Source organism: Anomaloglossus baeobatrachus, chromosome 1 (genome assembly GCF_048569485.1).
Source record: "Anomaloglossus baeobatrachus isolate aAnoBae1 chromosome 1, aAnoBae1.hap1, whole genome shotgun sequence".
NCBI classification, from domain to species: domain Eukaryota; kingdom Metazoa; phylum Chordata; class Amphibia; order Anura; family Aromobatidae; genus Anomaloglossus; species Anomaloglossus baeobatrachus.
This window is the reverse complement of record NC_134353.1, coordinates 482496264-482511503: the sequence shown is the minus strand read 5'-3', so window position 1 is coordinate 482511503 and position 15240 is coordinate 482496264. Positions and strand designations below refer to the sequence as shown.

Genomic DNA, 15240 nt, shown 5'->3' with positions numbered 1-15240 from the left:
TTTTGGGCACAAGAAGACCACTCCATGCAGTGCCCCCTCAGAACAACATATTGGGCTTCCCATGAAGCAGACGGACTGTAACCAGGATTATCAAGTGTTCAGCTAAGTGTTAACTCTAGTCAAGGTCTCACTGTGAAATGAGTACATGAAGCCACTATTGGCATGATTGCCTCTGAGCAGAACTGATAGTTCAGCAGTAATGGGTGCATATCGTCTGACCACACAAAAGGCCCAATGTCCCCATTTAGGAAGACCCACAAAGTCACCAAAGAGTCAGTTTGAGGATGTAGGACTTATAGATGGGAATAAAAAGTGAACGGTTTAGCGGAAGGGTTAATTACTCTCCATAGGTCCAATATGTCTGTTTTTCTACAACGCTGGGAGTGTTTAGCAGTTGACAGGGCCTTGAGTCCGATACCCTGTACTTTTAATACCTGTATTAAGGGCATATATGGTGCATATTGTTAGTGAGATACCATATATAGACCCTATGTTAATGTTGAAGCTGGTAAGGGATCCATTTCCACCTTCGTTACAATCAATGAGCAACATTGAGAAACTAGAAAAGCAACCCCTGTCCCTTTTGCAACCAAAGTGGAGGTGTTAACTTTGAGATATGGATGTTTAACAAAGTTGAAAAAAAACAGGATGAGTCAAAATATGTTCCTTGTAGGAAAGCAATGTTTCTTTTGGGGTGGACATGGTCTCCTAAGGCCAAGTCTCTCTTTTTTTTTGCTTTTGGAGGTGGAGTTCAACCCCTCAACATTAATTATTTCATCCGTATCATTGTGAAAATGTAAGTATAGATGGGCAATGCCCAAGGAGATTAACTAAAGAAGTGGTTCACCAATATTTCTTTGTCGCTCCATTGGGAGACCCAGACAATTGGGTGTATAGCTTCTGCCTCCGGAGGCCGCACAAAGTATTACACTTTAAAAAGTGTAACCCCTCCCCTCTGCTATACACCCTCCCGTGCATCACGGGCTCATCAGTTTTTATGCTTTGTGTTGAAGGAGGCTGACACTCATACAATGCTCCACATTTTAGTCAGCAGCAGCTGCTGATTATATCGGATGGAAGAAAAGAGGGCTCTAACAGGGCCCCCGGCATGCTCCCTTCTCACCCCACTAAGTCGGCGGTGCTGTTAAGGTTGAGGTACCCATTGCGGGTACACAGGCCGGAGCCACATGCCGTTTTCCTTCCCCATCCCTTAGGGGCTCTGGGGAAGTGGGATCCTATCCGGTAACCCAGACACTGGGACCGGCCTCCCTCCGCAGCCCCTGTGGGATTCTGCCGGACAGGAGACGGAGTATCATCAGGGACAGGGCCCTGCATCTACAGGTACTCTGTGTCCCCTTGGGGACGGTGCATAGAGCACCTTGACCTCAGACGCTGCAGCGACTGCGGTGATTGGTATGACGCCGGGACTACCGCGCCGACCGCGCCTGCTTGCCGGCCGCGGTTTTAACTTTAGTCCCCGGCTTTTGCGGCCTAGTGCCTTAAACTCCCGCCCCCGGACCTGCCAGTCAGGGGGAAGGGCGGGACGGTCGGTCTAACGCCGACAGTGAGAGCTGGAGCACACTTGGCTGTCCTCCGCCCCCCTCACTAATCACTCTACGACACTGATCCCCGCAAGGTACTCAGGGTCCCCTTGGGGACGGTGCATGGAGCACCTTGGCCTCAGACTTGGCAGCGCCTGCGGGGTAGTACAGACTACCGCGCCGACCGCGCCTGCTGGCCGGCCGCGGTTTTTAACTCTAGCCCCCGGCTTTTGCGGCCTAGCGCCTTAAACTCCCGCCCCCGGCCCTGCCAGTCAGGGGGAAGGGCGGGATGGTCAGTCTGAGGCCGACAGTGAGGGCTGGAGCACACTCGGCTGTCCTCCGCCCCCCTCACGTTTCACTCGGGGCACCAGATTCCCGCATTTTTGGGGTTACGCCCACGGCTCCCCCCTCCACTGTAAACGCCGACAGCCATGTTTTTAAGCAGCACACACTGCTTGAGCGGTCGGTACGCCAGGGGGCTTCTTCTCGGTGCTGGGCCCCCTAGAGTGCTGAACTGTATATATGGATATTTAATGTTTGTATGCATCTTCACGGTTCGGCTGTACATATGTTTCCCTCAGTGATCACTGTGAGCATTGCTCGGGCCATGTGGCTCCCGCTCTGCCGGAGCCGGGGGCACTGGTTGAGCTCCGCCGGCGTCCCCTGTCCAGGCGGCAGGGACAGAGTTGCAGCTTTTGCTGAGAAACTCTCTGAGTCATTTTCACTATCCATGGCTCAGGCTATGGACAAATGGTCTGCTAAGATACTGGGAGCTTGCAGTCCAGACCGGCCCCTTACACAGGCCCCGGGCACTGCGGGATCGCCCCCAGGCCTCTCTCGGTCTGCGACGAAGCGTGCTCCTGGGGTGGCCTCTAGTTATTACGTGGTGGACTCCGGCACGAACCGCAGTCCCAGACCGGCTAAGCGGCCTTGCTTAGAATCTTCCCCGACTTCATCAAGGGTCTCAGCTTGAGGACTCTATAGAGGATCAGGCGGAGGTCGCAACCCAGGACTCTGTCCGGACGTGGCTCTCAAGGCTTCAGAGATGCTGTCCAGAAGCACAGGGCTTTCCCGGACAAGCGTTTTTACTAAGCGCCTTATAACACATGTTGTCCCTTCCCCTCTGACGTTGTTAAGGGTTGGACTCAGTGTCCCAAGGTGCCCCTCCAGTCTCTTGACTGGCGGCTAGATCAGTAGTAGCAGTGGCTGACGGTTCAATTGCACTAGAGCATCAACGCTTCCTGCGTCTCGCCATCAGGTCGAGTCTTCACCAAAGTCATGGCAACAGTGGTGCCGGTCCTACACTCTCATGCCTCGGGATGGAGTTTCATACTCTCTCAGCGATAGTGAAGCTTCCGCTGCATAAACAGCGCTCACTACAGACAGGGGTGCACTCTCTCCTTCGGACCCAGTCACACCCCTTAAGGCGCCTCATACACTTCCTAAGGAAGATGGTGGCAGCAATGGAGGCAGTTCCCTTGCGCAGATTCGTCTGCGTCCGCCTCTATCGGACACCGCAAATGGGACAGGAGGTCGACGTCCCTAAACAAGAACGCCTCTATTTCCCTTGCAAATCTTTCCGGCCCCAGCCGGGGCTGTGGTCACGACGGACGCGAGTCTGTCAGGGTGGGGAGCGGTCTTCCTCCGCCACAGGACTCAGGGAACCTGGACTCCGACAGAGTCCTCCCTTCAGTTCAATATTCTGGAGTTAAGGGCAGTGTCTCTAGCCCTAAAGGCGTTCCAGTGGTGGCTGGAAGGCAGGCAGATCCGAATTCAGTCGGACAACGCCACGGCGGTTGCGTACATCAACCACCAGGGCGGCACACGCAGTCGTCAAGCCTTCCGAGAAGTTCGGCGGACTCTGCTGTGGGCGGAAGCCACAGCCTCCACCATCTCCGCAGTTCACATCCCGGGCGTAGAACACTGAGAAGCAGATTTTCTCAGTCGCCAGGGCATGTAAGCAGGGGAATGGTCTCTTCACCTGGACGTGTTTCTAGAGATCTGTTGCCGCTGGGGAACACCGGACGTCGACCTAATGGCGTCTCGGCACAACAACAAAGTCCCGGCATTCATGGCTCGGTCCAATGATGACAGAGCTCTGGCGGCAGACACGTTAGTTCAGGACTGGTCGCAGTTTCGACTTATGTATTTCCTCCTCTGGCTCTACTGCCCAGAGGGTTACGTAAGATCAGGTCAGACTGCCGCCGCACCATCCTCGTCGCTCCAGACTAGCCGAGGAGATCGTGGTACCCGGATCTGTGGCACCTCACGGTGGGTCAACCGTGGGCACTCCCAGACTGACCAGATTTGCTGTCTCAAGGGCCTTTTTTCCAACAGAATTCTGCGGCCCTCATCCTGATGGTGTGGCCATTGAGCCCTGGCCCCTAGCGTCATCAGGGTTATCTCAAGATGTCATCGCCACCATGAGACAGCCAAGGAAACCAACGTCCGCCGAGATTTAGCCCAGGACTTGGAGAATCTTCTTATCCTGGTGCTCTGATCAGGGTTTACTCCCTGGCCGTTTGCCTTGTCCACTTTTCCTTCTTTCTTTCACTTCAATCCGGAATGGACAAGGGCTTGTCTCGGCTCTCTCAAGGGACAAGTATCGGCGCTTTCCGTGTTTTTTCAAAAGCGTCTAGCCAGGCTTCCGCAGGTCCGCACGTTCCTGCAGGGGGGTTGACCACATAGTCCCAGATTACGAGCGTCCGTTCGCACCCTGGGATCTTAACAGGGTGCTGACGACTCTTCACAAGCCATCTTTCGAGCCGATGCGGGAGGTCTCTCTATCTCGCCCTTCGCAGAAGGTGGCCTTCCTAGTGGCAGTCACATCACTCAGGAGAGTGTCTGAGCTAGCAGCGCTATCATGCAAAGCCCCCTTCCTGGTGTTTCACCAGGATAAGGGGTTCTGCGTCCGGTCCCGGACTTTCTCCCTAAGGTATCCCCGTTTCATCTCAAGCAGGATATCTTCTTACCCTCTTTGGGCCCTCATCCAGTTCACCAATGTGAAAAGGATTTGCATTTGTTAGATCTGGTGAGAGCACTCCGGCTCTACATTTCTCGCCCGGCGCCGGTCTGATGCGCTCTTTGTCCTTGTCGCGGGCCAGAGTACGGGATTTCAGGTTTTCAAGTCAACCTTGGCTCGGTGGATCAAGGAACCGATTCTTGAAGCCTACCGTTCTTGTGGGCTTCCAATTCCTGCAGGGCTGTAAGTCCATTCTACCAGAGCCGTAGATGCTTCCTGGGCATTGCGACACCAGGCTACGGCTCAGCAGGTGTGTCAGGCGGCTACCTGGTCGAGTCTGCACACTTTCACGAAAAACTATCAGGTACATGCCTCTGCTTCGGCAGATGCCAGCCTAGGTAGGCGACTCCTTCAGGCGGCAGTTGCCCACCTATAAGAGGGGGCCGTTTTCGGCTCTTTTTATCGAGGTATTCTTTTACCCACCCAGGGATTGCTTTTGGACATCCCAATTGTCTGGGTCTCCCAATGGAGCGACAAAGAAGAAGGGAATTTTGTTTACTTACCGTAAATTCCTTTTCTTCTAGCTCCTATTGGGAGACCCAGCACCCGCCCCTGTTCCCTTCGGGCTGGTTGTTCTTTGTGTACACATGTTGTTCATGTTGAATTGTTCTTTTGGTTCATGGTTTCAGTTCTCCGAACATCCTTCGGATTGAATTTACCTTAGACCAATTTATAAGTTTCCTCCTTCCTGCTTTGGCACCAAAACTGATGAGCCCGTGATGCACGGGAGGGTGTATAGCAGAGGGGAGGGGTTACACTTTTTAAAGTGTAATACTTTGTGCGGCCTCCAGAGGCAGAAGCTATACACCCAATTGTCTGGGTCTCCCAATAGGAGCTAGAAGAAAAGGAATTTACGGTAAGTAAACAAAATTCCCTTCTTTTTGGCCACATCGATGTTATGTTGAGAAACAAGGTTTCTCTCAAATACCTTGCGTTGGCAATACTGCCTATGAGCAGCGCTATTGCGGACCACTCTTCCCAATCGCCTGACCCCAGGGCTCCGTGATCTCGGGGGATCCGGTGATGTCACGTCAACTTCCTGCTCACCTGACATCACCGCGGCCGGCCGCAGTCTTCCTGAGTCACTGAGCTGTGGTCTGAGTTTCACCGCTCGTCACAGCCCAGCGTGTCTCCTGCTTACGCGCTCTGCAGTGAAGGAGGATGGAGCAGGGAGTTGCTGCGCTGTCACGCTGGGCTGTGCTAAGCGGTGAAACGCCGCCCCCAGTCACTCACGGAGACCGGAGCCGGACACTGATGTCAGGTGAGCAGTAAATTGACATCACCGGACATCAGATGTTACGGAGCCCGGGGTACAGGTGATGGGGAAGAGCGGTCTGCAATAGCGCCGCTCACAGGCAGTATTGGTAACACAAGGTATTTGAGAGAAACCTTGTTTCTCAACATAATATCAATGTGGCCAATAATAAATGTGTGAACCACCCCTTTTTTTTAAATCAGATCTTTTTTTTATTAAATCATTAGGGATCAATACAGAGAGTATTTCACTTTTCATATAACTGATAACAATAAACAGATAAACACATATGATTTATAAATCAGGTTCTTTCTCTGCATATATGTAAATATAATAATAGAGTTCTCAAATCATAATTATATTATATAACTTGAGCCTACAAACCTCGTGGCTCTACAAATAAACAAAACTTAAATTATGCAATAATGCCTCAGACTAACAGGAACACCTCCTCCATCAGCCGTGTCGCTGCACATCATGTGAACCACCCCTTTTAAATCACAATTTGGCAAATGGTGGAGTGGAAAAGCATGCCGCCAGCTATGGTTTTTGGTTTCCGATGGTCTTTGTACTTTGTTAGTGGTAACTTTGGGACAATATTTTGTGTGTGTGTGTGTGTGTGTGTGTGTCTGTGTGTGTGTGTGTGTGTGTTATATAAAAAAAAAAATGAAGAAAAAAAAAAAGAATTTGAAAATTTGGTGAAAATGTCACAATTTTCAAACTTTGAATAGATATGGCCTTCAAACTGAGATATGACACAAATCAATTAACAAATCACATTTCCCACATGTCCACTTTACATCAGATCCGTTTTTTAAACATGTTTTTTGTTAGGAAGTTTTAGTAGCAATTTCTCATTTTTTTTCAACAAAATTTACAAAACCATTTTTTCTAGGGTCCAACTGGTGTTCAAAGTGACATTGAGGGGCCTATGTGACAGAAAATACCCAAAAAGTGACACCATTTTAAAAACTGCACCCCTCAAAGTACTCAAAAATACATTCATAAGTTGATTAACCCTTTAGCTGCTTCTGAGAAATTAAAGCAATGTGGATGGAAAATATGCAACTTTTACCCTTTTTCCCACAAAAATTCCCCCCCTCCCCCCCAAAAAAAAAATATAACACAAAATCCTGATTTTTAACTATACGTTTTCAGATGACAACCGTCCATTTAATAGGTATTGGTTAAACAGTATATATATGTGTGTGTGTGTGTATGTATGTATGTATGTATGTGTGTGTATATATATATATATATATATATATATATATATATATATATATATATATATATATATATATATATATATATATATATATATATATATATATATATATATATATATATATAATATTGCTGCTCTATGTATGCATACAAACACACTGTCACAAATAGATTTACATCGAAAGCAATTGGTGTTGAAGTGTGAATGTGCATAAATGATCTACCGCCCCCTTAGGCTTACTGATTCCAAGGACAGTCTAGATTGAAAAACATGATCAGCTATTGCATTAAAATTATTATATATAATATAATTTTAATGCAATAGCTGATAAGAATAATGTTGAGACTTGATTGGGTTTCTCATAGAATTGCTAGAAGTACTGAACATTTTAGAAAAAAAAATTATAAATAAAACCTCACTTATGCACAGAGGTAGGTTCTATTTGTTAGGTTGGCAGAGTCCCACCAATGACTAGTAAAATGGTCTCACGTGAACCTTCCTCCTGACCAGCACTTCAGTGGTGAGTCTAGATTTTTCTGGGCTGGTTCTTCAACTTTGGCCTCTTTCACACATTTGTGCAAAACACACACGTTTTGCACGGTCTGTGGTGTAGGTGCGTATGTGTGTCCGTGTGTTCAGAGTCTGCTATCCGGGTGACATCCACATAGCACAATGACAGCATAAACCTCTATACTTACCTCTCCATGGTGCTGCTGCCTCCGGTCCTTTGTGCACTGGATATGCAATGAGCATAATGAGCTGGGGTCGGAAGCAAGTGACAGCAGTGCTGCAGACAAGTGAGTATAGAAAAGCATTTTATGTCACACGTGATCCGTATGACACCTGTGCTGCCGGAGAAAAATGGACATGTCTACATCTGGAACACAAAGACACACGTATGCTCCACACGGTCCACGGGAAAACACGCACGTGTGTGCAAACCAATTGATTTTAATGGGTCTAAGTTTGCCTGTGTCTCCGGTACATGTGAAAACGGACATCACATGTACCGGAGATACGGATGTGTGAAGGGGGCCTTTCATAGAGTTGTGTGGAGAGGCAGCGCCCATGTACAACTACTGCCTGATACAAACTAATCCTCACCAAAGACACAGCCCATCCAACCAGGTCCTAGAGATCAATAGATTTATCACATGGATGGGTATAATGCTGCTTGTTGGAATGAACTTACCGAGTGCTTCGAATATACGTATTATTTAGTGATTCTATTAATATGAGTAGTATTTGTATATTTGATAAATGTCACATTACAGATTCTTTTATTGATTTGCAGGACAGCAGCCACCCAGAAACGCTGATTAATTTCATTGTATTAACTCAACACATTGGAAAACCTCCAGAGGTAAGAGTTTTATGTGTATTATTACATACCTTTTACATCATCTGTGGCCAGTCTGCATATACACATATTTCCTTAATCTATCTGACCACTTGACATCCAACGTATATGTGTACACTACTACAGGGAGGGCCTTCTTCAAACTACTGTGCTTGTCTCCCCCAAAAAAGTGAAATTATACAAAATATCTATGATGTTGTTCATGTCATTAAAGCCTTGGTAGCTTCTGTAGTATAGCTGCATTACTGCACATATATTGTGCTTGTGTGAAATAGAGACCATAAGGATTACCTGTATACCCATCACTGCACCTAGGGGAGTAGGAGTAAATTTGACTCTCCCAACCCCCCCATCACTCTCCTCTATTCCATATCTCATAGGTGGAGATTAGGGACTTGTTAAAAGTAGGCTATTTGGAAAAGCTTTCCATGATCAGAACACTGATACCCATAATCTGGGCCAACAATATCAGATCGGTGGCAGACCAACTCATTTCTGCACATCTACGAGCAGTGTAAACATTACAAAGACTGCTGATCTGCTGTGGTGCCAAGAAACCCTGCTGAGCTGATATTCATAGCTTATCTTGACCATACACAATTGACAATCTGATCCTGCAAAAAAGGAACTCTGCCCATAGCAATCATAAGATGGCAGATTCTCTTTAACCCCTTAACGACCGCGGGCAGTAATATTACGTCCTAGCGGTCATAGTGTTAATCCCTGCGGGCTACTGCAAGCAGCCTGCGGCGATCAGCGCACATCTCAGCTGATTTACACAGCTTACATGTGTGCCTGCTAGGCACAAGCAGAATCGCTATCCGCCTGTGCCTTTTAACCCCTTAAATGGTGCTGTCAAGATGTGACAGCGCCATATTAATGGCAACAGCAGTAGATCCGCACTTACAGGCCGATACCAGACGTCCTGTGACATGATCACGTGGATCTGGTGGTTGTCATGGTAGCACAGGGTCATGTGATTACTCCTGTGCTCACATGACTCAGGTCTTGTAAGAAACAGCTGAGTGCTGCTTGTTACAAGATGCTGCTCTGATCAGGAAAAATGAATGAGCGATCAGACTGCTGATCATTATAGCCCCCTAGGGGGACCTAGTAAAATAAAATAAAAAAAAAAAGTTATAAAAAATAAAAGTTCCAATCACCCCCCTTTCGCTTCATTGAAGATTAAAGTGTTAAAAAAATAGAAAATATACAGACATTTGGTATCTCCACGTTCAGAAATGCCCGATGTATGAAAGTATAAAATCAATCAACCTGATCAGTAAACGGCATAGCGGCAAAAAACTTCCAAATGCCAAAATATGTTTTTTGGTCGCCACAAATTTTGTGCTAAATGCAATAACAATCAAAACGTAGCATCTGCGCAAAAATGGTACCGTTAAAAACGTCAGCTCGAGACACAAAATATAAGCAGTCACTGAGCCATAGATAACGAAAAATGAGAACGCTATGGGTCGCGAAAAATGGCGCAAAATGTAAGCCACTTTTTTTTTTACAAACTTGTGTTTTTTTTTAATCCTTAGATAAACGTAAACCTATACATGTTTGGTGTCTACAAACTCGCACCAACCTGAGGCATCATACCCACATCAGTTTTACCATATAGTGAACACAGCGAATAAAACATCCCAAAAACTATTGATCGCACCTTTTTTGCAAATTTTTCTGCATTTGGAATTTTTTTTGCCGTTTTCCAGTACACTATATGGTAACATTTATGGTTTCATTTAAAAGTACAACTCGTCCCGCAATAAACAGACACTCATATATGACCATATTGACTGAAAAGTAAAAAAGTTACGTGTCTCGGAAGAAGTATGGCGAAATAAAGAACGGAAAGCGAAAAATTGGCCGGTCTTGAAGCGGCTAAACATGCTTACCGTATATCATTGTTGTATTATTGGTGCTTGAGGATTTGGAGTTTTTTTTTTTTTTGAGGAATAATTCAATGCTAAGCCAGTGCAGACTAAGGTGAACAGTAAAAAAGAGTTGCATATGTTCTCTCTGCCCACAAGTTACCTCATTTTCTATTTTTAAAAAAGAAAATTATTGAAATAAGTGAAAGGAAAACTCAAGTCCGCCTGTATATTACAAGGCCTTTTTATTTTTGAATTCTCTAATTTGCTGCTCTCCTTGCGTTATTTTCATGATGTGCATTTTATCATCCCTTTCTCAAGGTTACAAATCGCTATCTGTCTCAGTTGAAGGATGGACATCGAAATCATCCGTTTATCAGGGAATTTCAAGCAAAGGTAATAGCCTTCAGCTTTACAACAGTTCTGTAAAGAGCAAACCCTGCCTCACTGCGCCATCCATCGCATATATCTGCTATATCTGCTCCTTAGTTCTGGAAAGATTATGTGACTTCTTTGCAATGAGAGACTTTTCTGGTATCTCCACACAATAATACTATTGTTTTAGATTTTGTTAGTGTATATGGCTGATATACCAATAAACTATTTTTATGGTTGCTGGAAGACTTGTACGCTGCCTTTCGGGGAGGATAAATCTAGAAACGTGTTGTTTTCCCTGTCATCGGTGTATCCTATCCTTCTTTTTCTTCATACTATGGTATCCTAGTCTGTACATGTGCGGATCAGAAGGAAAGCACTTCCCACATTGGATTTTAACTAAATGCAGGGTTCATTAGTGACTAACTGTTAAGGATGTCCACAAAGCTTTCATTCTAAACCCTAATGGTGTCACCTACTGTGTTTTTCAAAAATAAGACCTCCCCCAAAAGTAAGTTCTTGCAGGAATTTTCTGCATTTTTGGAGCAACGCTTAAATATAAACCCCACCCCGGAAATAAGCCCTAGTCGCCGATCAATAATGAAGTGTCCGTACAGCTAAAAAAGTTACAGATACTACCGGACACTTCATTATAAACAGTGGCTCCCCGCAATTACACTCACCCGACACTGAGCGGGAGGCTCTGCAGTGATCTCACACACACACACACACACACACACACACACACACACACACACACACACACACAATCACATCCGACACCTTCTGACCAGCAGAGATTCCTGAGAAGTAGTACGCTAGATTGCATAAGACCTGCAGTGGAATGAATGCACAAAGATGCGTTCCAGTGTCGGGTCTTTTATGCGTTTCCCTGCACTGCGTACCAACTATCTGATGGCTGGAAGCAATCGGTATCGCCGAATATGTTGGGTGTGCGATCTGATGAGTGATTGTGTGTGTCTGCGCGCGTAATCTGATGTATGTGTCGGACAGATGCAGGGGAGGCAGCATGCAGCAGCATAATTGCTGGGAGAGCCCGCCAAAGATCACAGGAGGACCTGGGAGCCATGCAGACACCTGGGGCTGGTAAGTATAACGATCCTGGAAGGAGGGGAACTCTTCTTTTTATGGAGGGTAAACTTACCCCCAAACAATAAACCCTAGTGCTTTATTTGGGGGCAAAAAAAATATAAGACCATGTCTTATTTTTGGAAAAACACGGTAGAAGTCATGTGGCTATGATGGGTTGGCTATATTTCACAAATGCTCCATCTGTTAGAGCCTTAATTGAGATATGGGAATTGGATTGCTTGAATCCTTAAACTTAAGAGAATACTAAACAAAAAGAATTTCGGTTAAAAAAAAAGAAAAATACATAATATTGGCCTGCTGCAATAAATTGACAGTAAAGCTGGTGTCACACATAACGACAACGACGTCGCTGCTACGTCACCATTTTCTGTGACGTTGCAGCGACGTCCCGTCGCTGTCGCTGTGTGTGACATCCAGCAACGACCTGGCCCCTGCTGTGAGGTCGCCGGTCGTTGCTGAATGTCCAGCTTCATTTTTTGGTCGTCACTCTTCCGCTGTGACACACACATCGCTGTGTGTGACAGCGAGAGAGCGACGAAATGAAGCGATCAGGAGCCGGCACTGGCAGCTGCGGTAAGCTGTAACCAGCGTAAACATCGGGTAACCAAGGGAAGACCTTTCCCTGGTTACCCGATGTTTACGCTGGTTACCAGCCTCCGCTCTTGCTGCCAGTGCCGGCTCCTGCACTGTGACATGTGGCTGCAGTATGCATCGGGTAATTAACCCGATGTATACTGTAGCAAGGAGAGCAAGGAGCCAGCGCTAAGCAGTGCGCGCGGCTCCCTGCTCTCTGCACTGTGACATGTAGCTGCAGCACACATCGGGTTAATTAACCCGATGTGTACTGTACCTAGGAGAGCAAGGAGCCAGCGCTAAGCGCGGCTCCCTGCTCTCTGCACATGTAGCACAGCGACGTTATGATCGCTGCTTCTGCTGTGTTTGACAGCTAAGCAGGGATCATAACAGCGACTTACAAGGTCGCTGTTACGTCACCGAAAATGGTGACGTAACAGCGACGTCGCTGTCGCTTAGTGTGACACCAGCTTAACAAATTCACCCTTAGGCCGGAGTTACACTTGCGCGTGACTTGCGCGTACCTCTTGTGAATCTCGCATCGCATCTCCCGCCACGGCCTGCCGCTCTCGACAAGAGCGGATCAGCTACATAGAAATACATGTAGCTGACCCGCTCCTGTCTGGAGAGTGGCTGTTGATGTCCATCTTGTTGATTCATAGCTATTATAGCATCTATTTCTAGTCTGGCATCAATGTGACACATTATTATTACTTTAGCTTGTTTTGGACCCCATTTATATATCTCGCCCTAAGAGCAATAAAATGTGTGATTATTTTCTGTATATACAGCATGTACCTTTTTAATATGCCTTCATATCATTCATATTACTTTTTTTTTGTTGATACTGAATTTCATATGTAGTAATTTCTGCAACAAATCTGTCACTTGTGAATTCGACCGTAAGCTTCCAGCAATGGCATTATCAGTATTGTTTCACATTTATGAATTATTAATTAAAACATGAATGCAAACTTTTTTTTTTCTGTGTTTGTAAAAAATGTCCATACACTTGTGGTTTGGGTGGGGAGGGGTAGTTTCATTTGGCCAAATGTGCACAATGTCTGGCATTGGACCTCTGCTGCATCAGCAGCTACCAGCCATCTAGATTGGTTTCAAGATTTTTCTTTGATGATGATGATGGGGTTAATGGTATCAGTGAAGCTGCTTAAATAGACCTATAATTCCATTTAGTCCAAAAACTTCAACTCTACTGCTTCCTTTCACAAACCATACATGATTTAAGAGAAATCTGTCACCAGGTTTTTGCTATTGTGATTCCAGCGATTTGTCACTTACCAGTCTGCTTACCGTGTTTCCCCGGAAATAAGGCCTAACAGGAGTTTTCAGCAAGGCCTAAATATAATAATAATAATAACAATAATATTCCCCTGAAAATAAGACCTAGTTTCAATAATGAAGTGTCCATGCAGCTAAAGTTAAAGATACTGCAGGAGACTTCATTATAGAAAGCAGACACCCCCAAAAGAGAGAAGAAAGAAGACCCCACGATCATACTCACCAGACACCGACCAGGAGCAGTGGAACGCATCAAGGACCTGCGGAGGAACACACCCACACGCACACATTAGATCACACGCACGGACGCACGCACACATTAGATCTCACACACACGCACACATTAGATCTCTCTCACACACACACACACACACACACACACACACACACACACACACACACACACACATATACGAGAGAGCGCGCACACACTCTCCACATCCAGTGATATTGATTGCTTCTAGCCGGCATAAAGTAAGGACCTGAGAAGCTGTGCAGTGACAGGACCTTCGGGTGGAACGTATGGAGGACCCAGTGCTTGAACGCATCATACAGACAAGAGCAGAGAGTCCCCGGTGGTATCACCAGATGTGGTGAGAGTGTGTGCACGATTGTATGTGCAATCTCATGTGTGTGTGTGTGTGTGTGTGTGTGTGTGTGTGTGTGTGTGTGTGATCTGATGTGTGTAAGTGTAACTGTGCAGTGGAGCTGTAAGCGAGAGTGTGTGCATGCACATAGCAGAGCTGTGTATGTAAGTGTAACTGTGCTTGTAGCAGAGGTGTTTGTGTATGTATGTATGAGTGTGTGTGCGATCTGATGTGTGAGTGTTGGCCAGAAGCAAGGGAGGACAATGTGCTGCATACCTGCTGGGAGCGCCCGCTGAGGATTGCAGAAGGACCTTGGAGCCACGCAGACGCCCGGGGGCTGGTAAGTATGACGATCCTGGGAAGGGAGATCTGCATTTTTTGGGGTCGTAAACTCTGCCCCAACCATCTTTCCCTGAGAATAAGCCCTCCCCCGAATATAAGACCTAGTGGGGGGGGTTTCGGGGCAAAAAAATATATAAGACAGTGTCTTATTTTTGGGGAAATAGGGTAGTTTGCAGACCTCGGCATTCAATACACTGCTGATTCTGTGGCAAAGCTATTTTTTAATTAAAACTGCAGCATCCTGTAATGTGTGTGATATCTGTGGAATTGAAGCCTCTTTGCCTACATCCTGTTCTCTGATTACATAGAAAAAAACCTGGTGACAGATATAGGTCCATGTAGCCATTATTGGGGAGCGCTCACTGCATTTACAGTCCTGTTCAGACGGTCATGCAGTCTGTTCATGCTCTTTCACCCCGTATATCTTGAGCTTAGCAACAGCTGTCATTCAGTAGGCTCATGTTTCGCAGCTGTGGTTCAGCTGGTACATGCTTCTGTTGTTTGAACTGGACCAAATTTGGCCTAAATGACCACATTTTTTTTCCGATTGTTGCATTCCAGGAGACTTTAATATTTTTTATATTTCTTTTTGTCAAATAAATGTATGTAAGTTATTTTCGTCAGTGGCATCATTTTGGGGAACCTACAACTCAATACTTAAAGGGCTT

General features: G+C 46.2%; 1 protein-coding gene across 1 annotated transcript in view; it reads left to right on the top strand.

Annotated features, from left to right (window-relative positions):
- COPE (coat protein complex I subunit epsilon) overlaps positions 1-15240 on the top strand; it is an 81382-nt gene that overhangs the window by 53485 nt on the left and 12657 nt on the right. Inside the window, exons 8-9 of the mRNA XM_075338373.1 lie at positions 8341-8409; positions 10605-10679. Of these exons, the coding sequence (XP_075194488.1) occupies positions 8341-8409; positions 10605-10679 (144 nt within the window). The remainder of the gene's footprint in view (positions 1-8340; positions 8410-10604; positions 10680-15240) is intronic.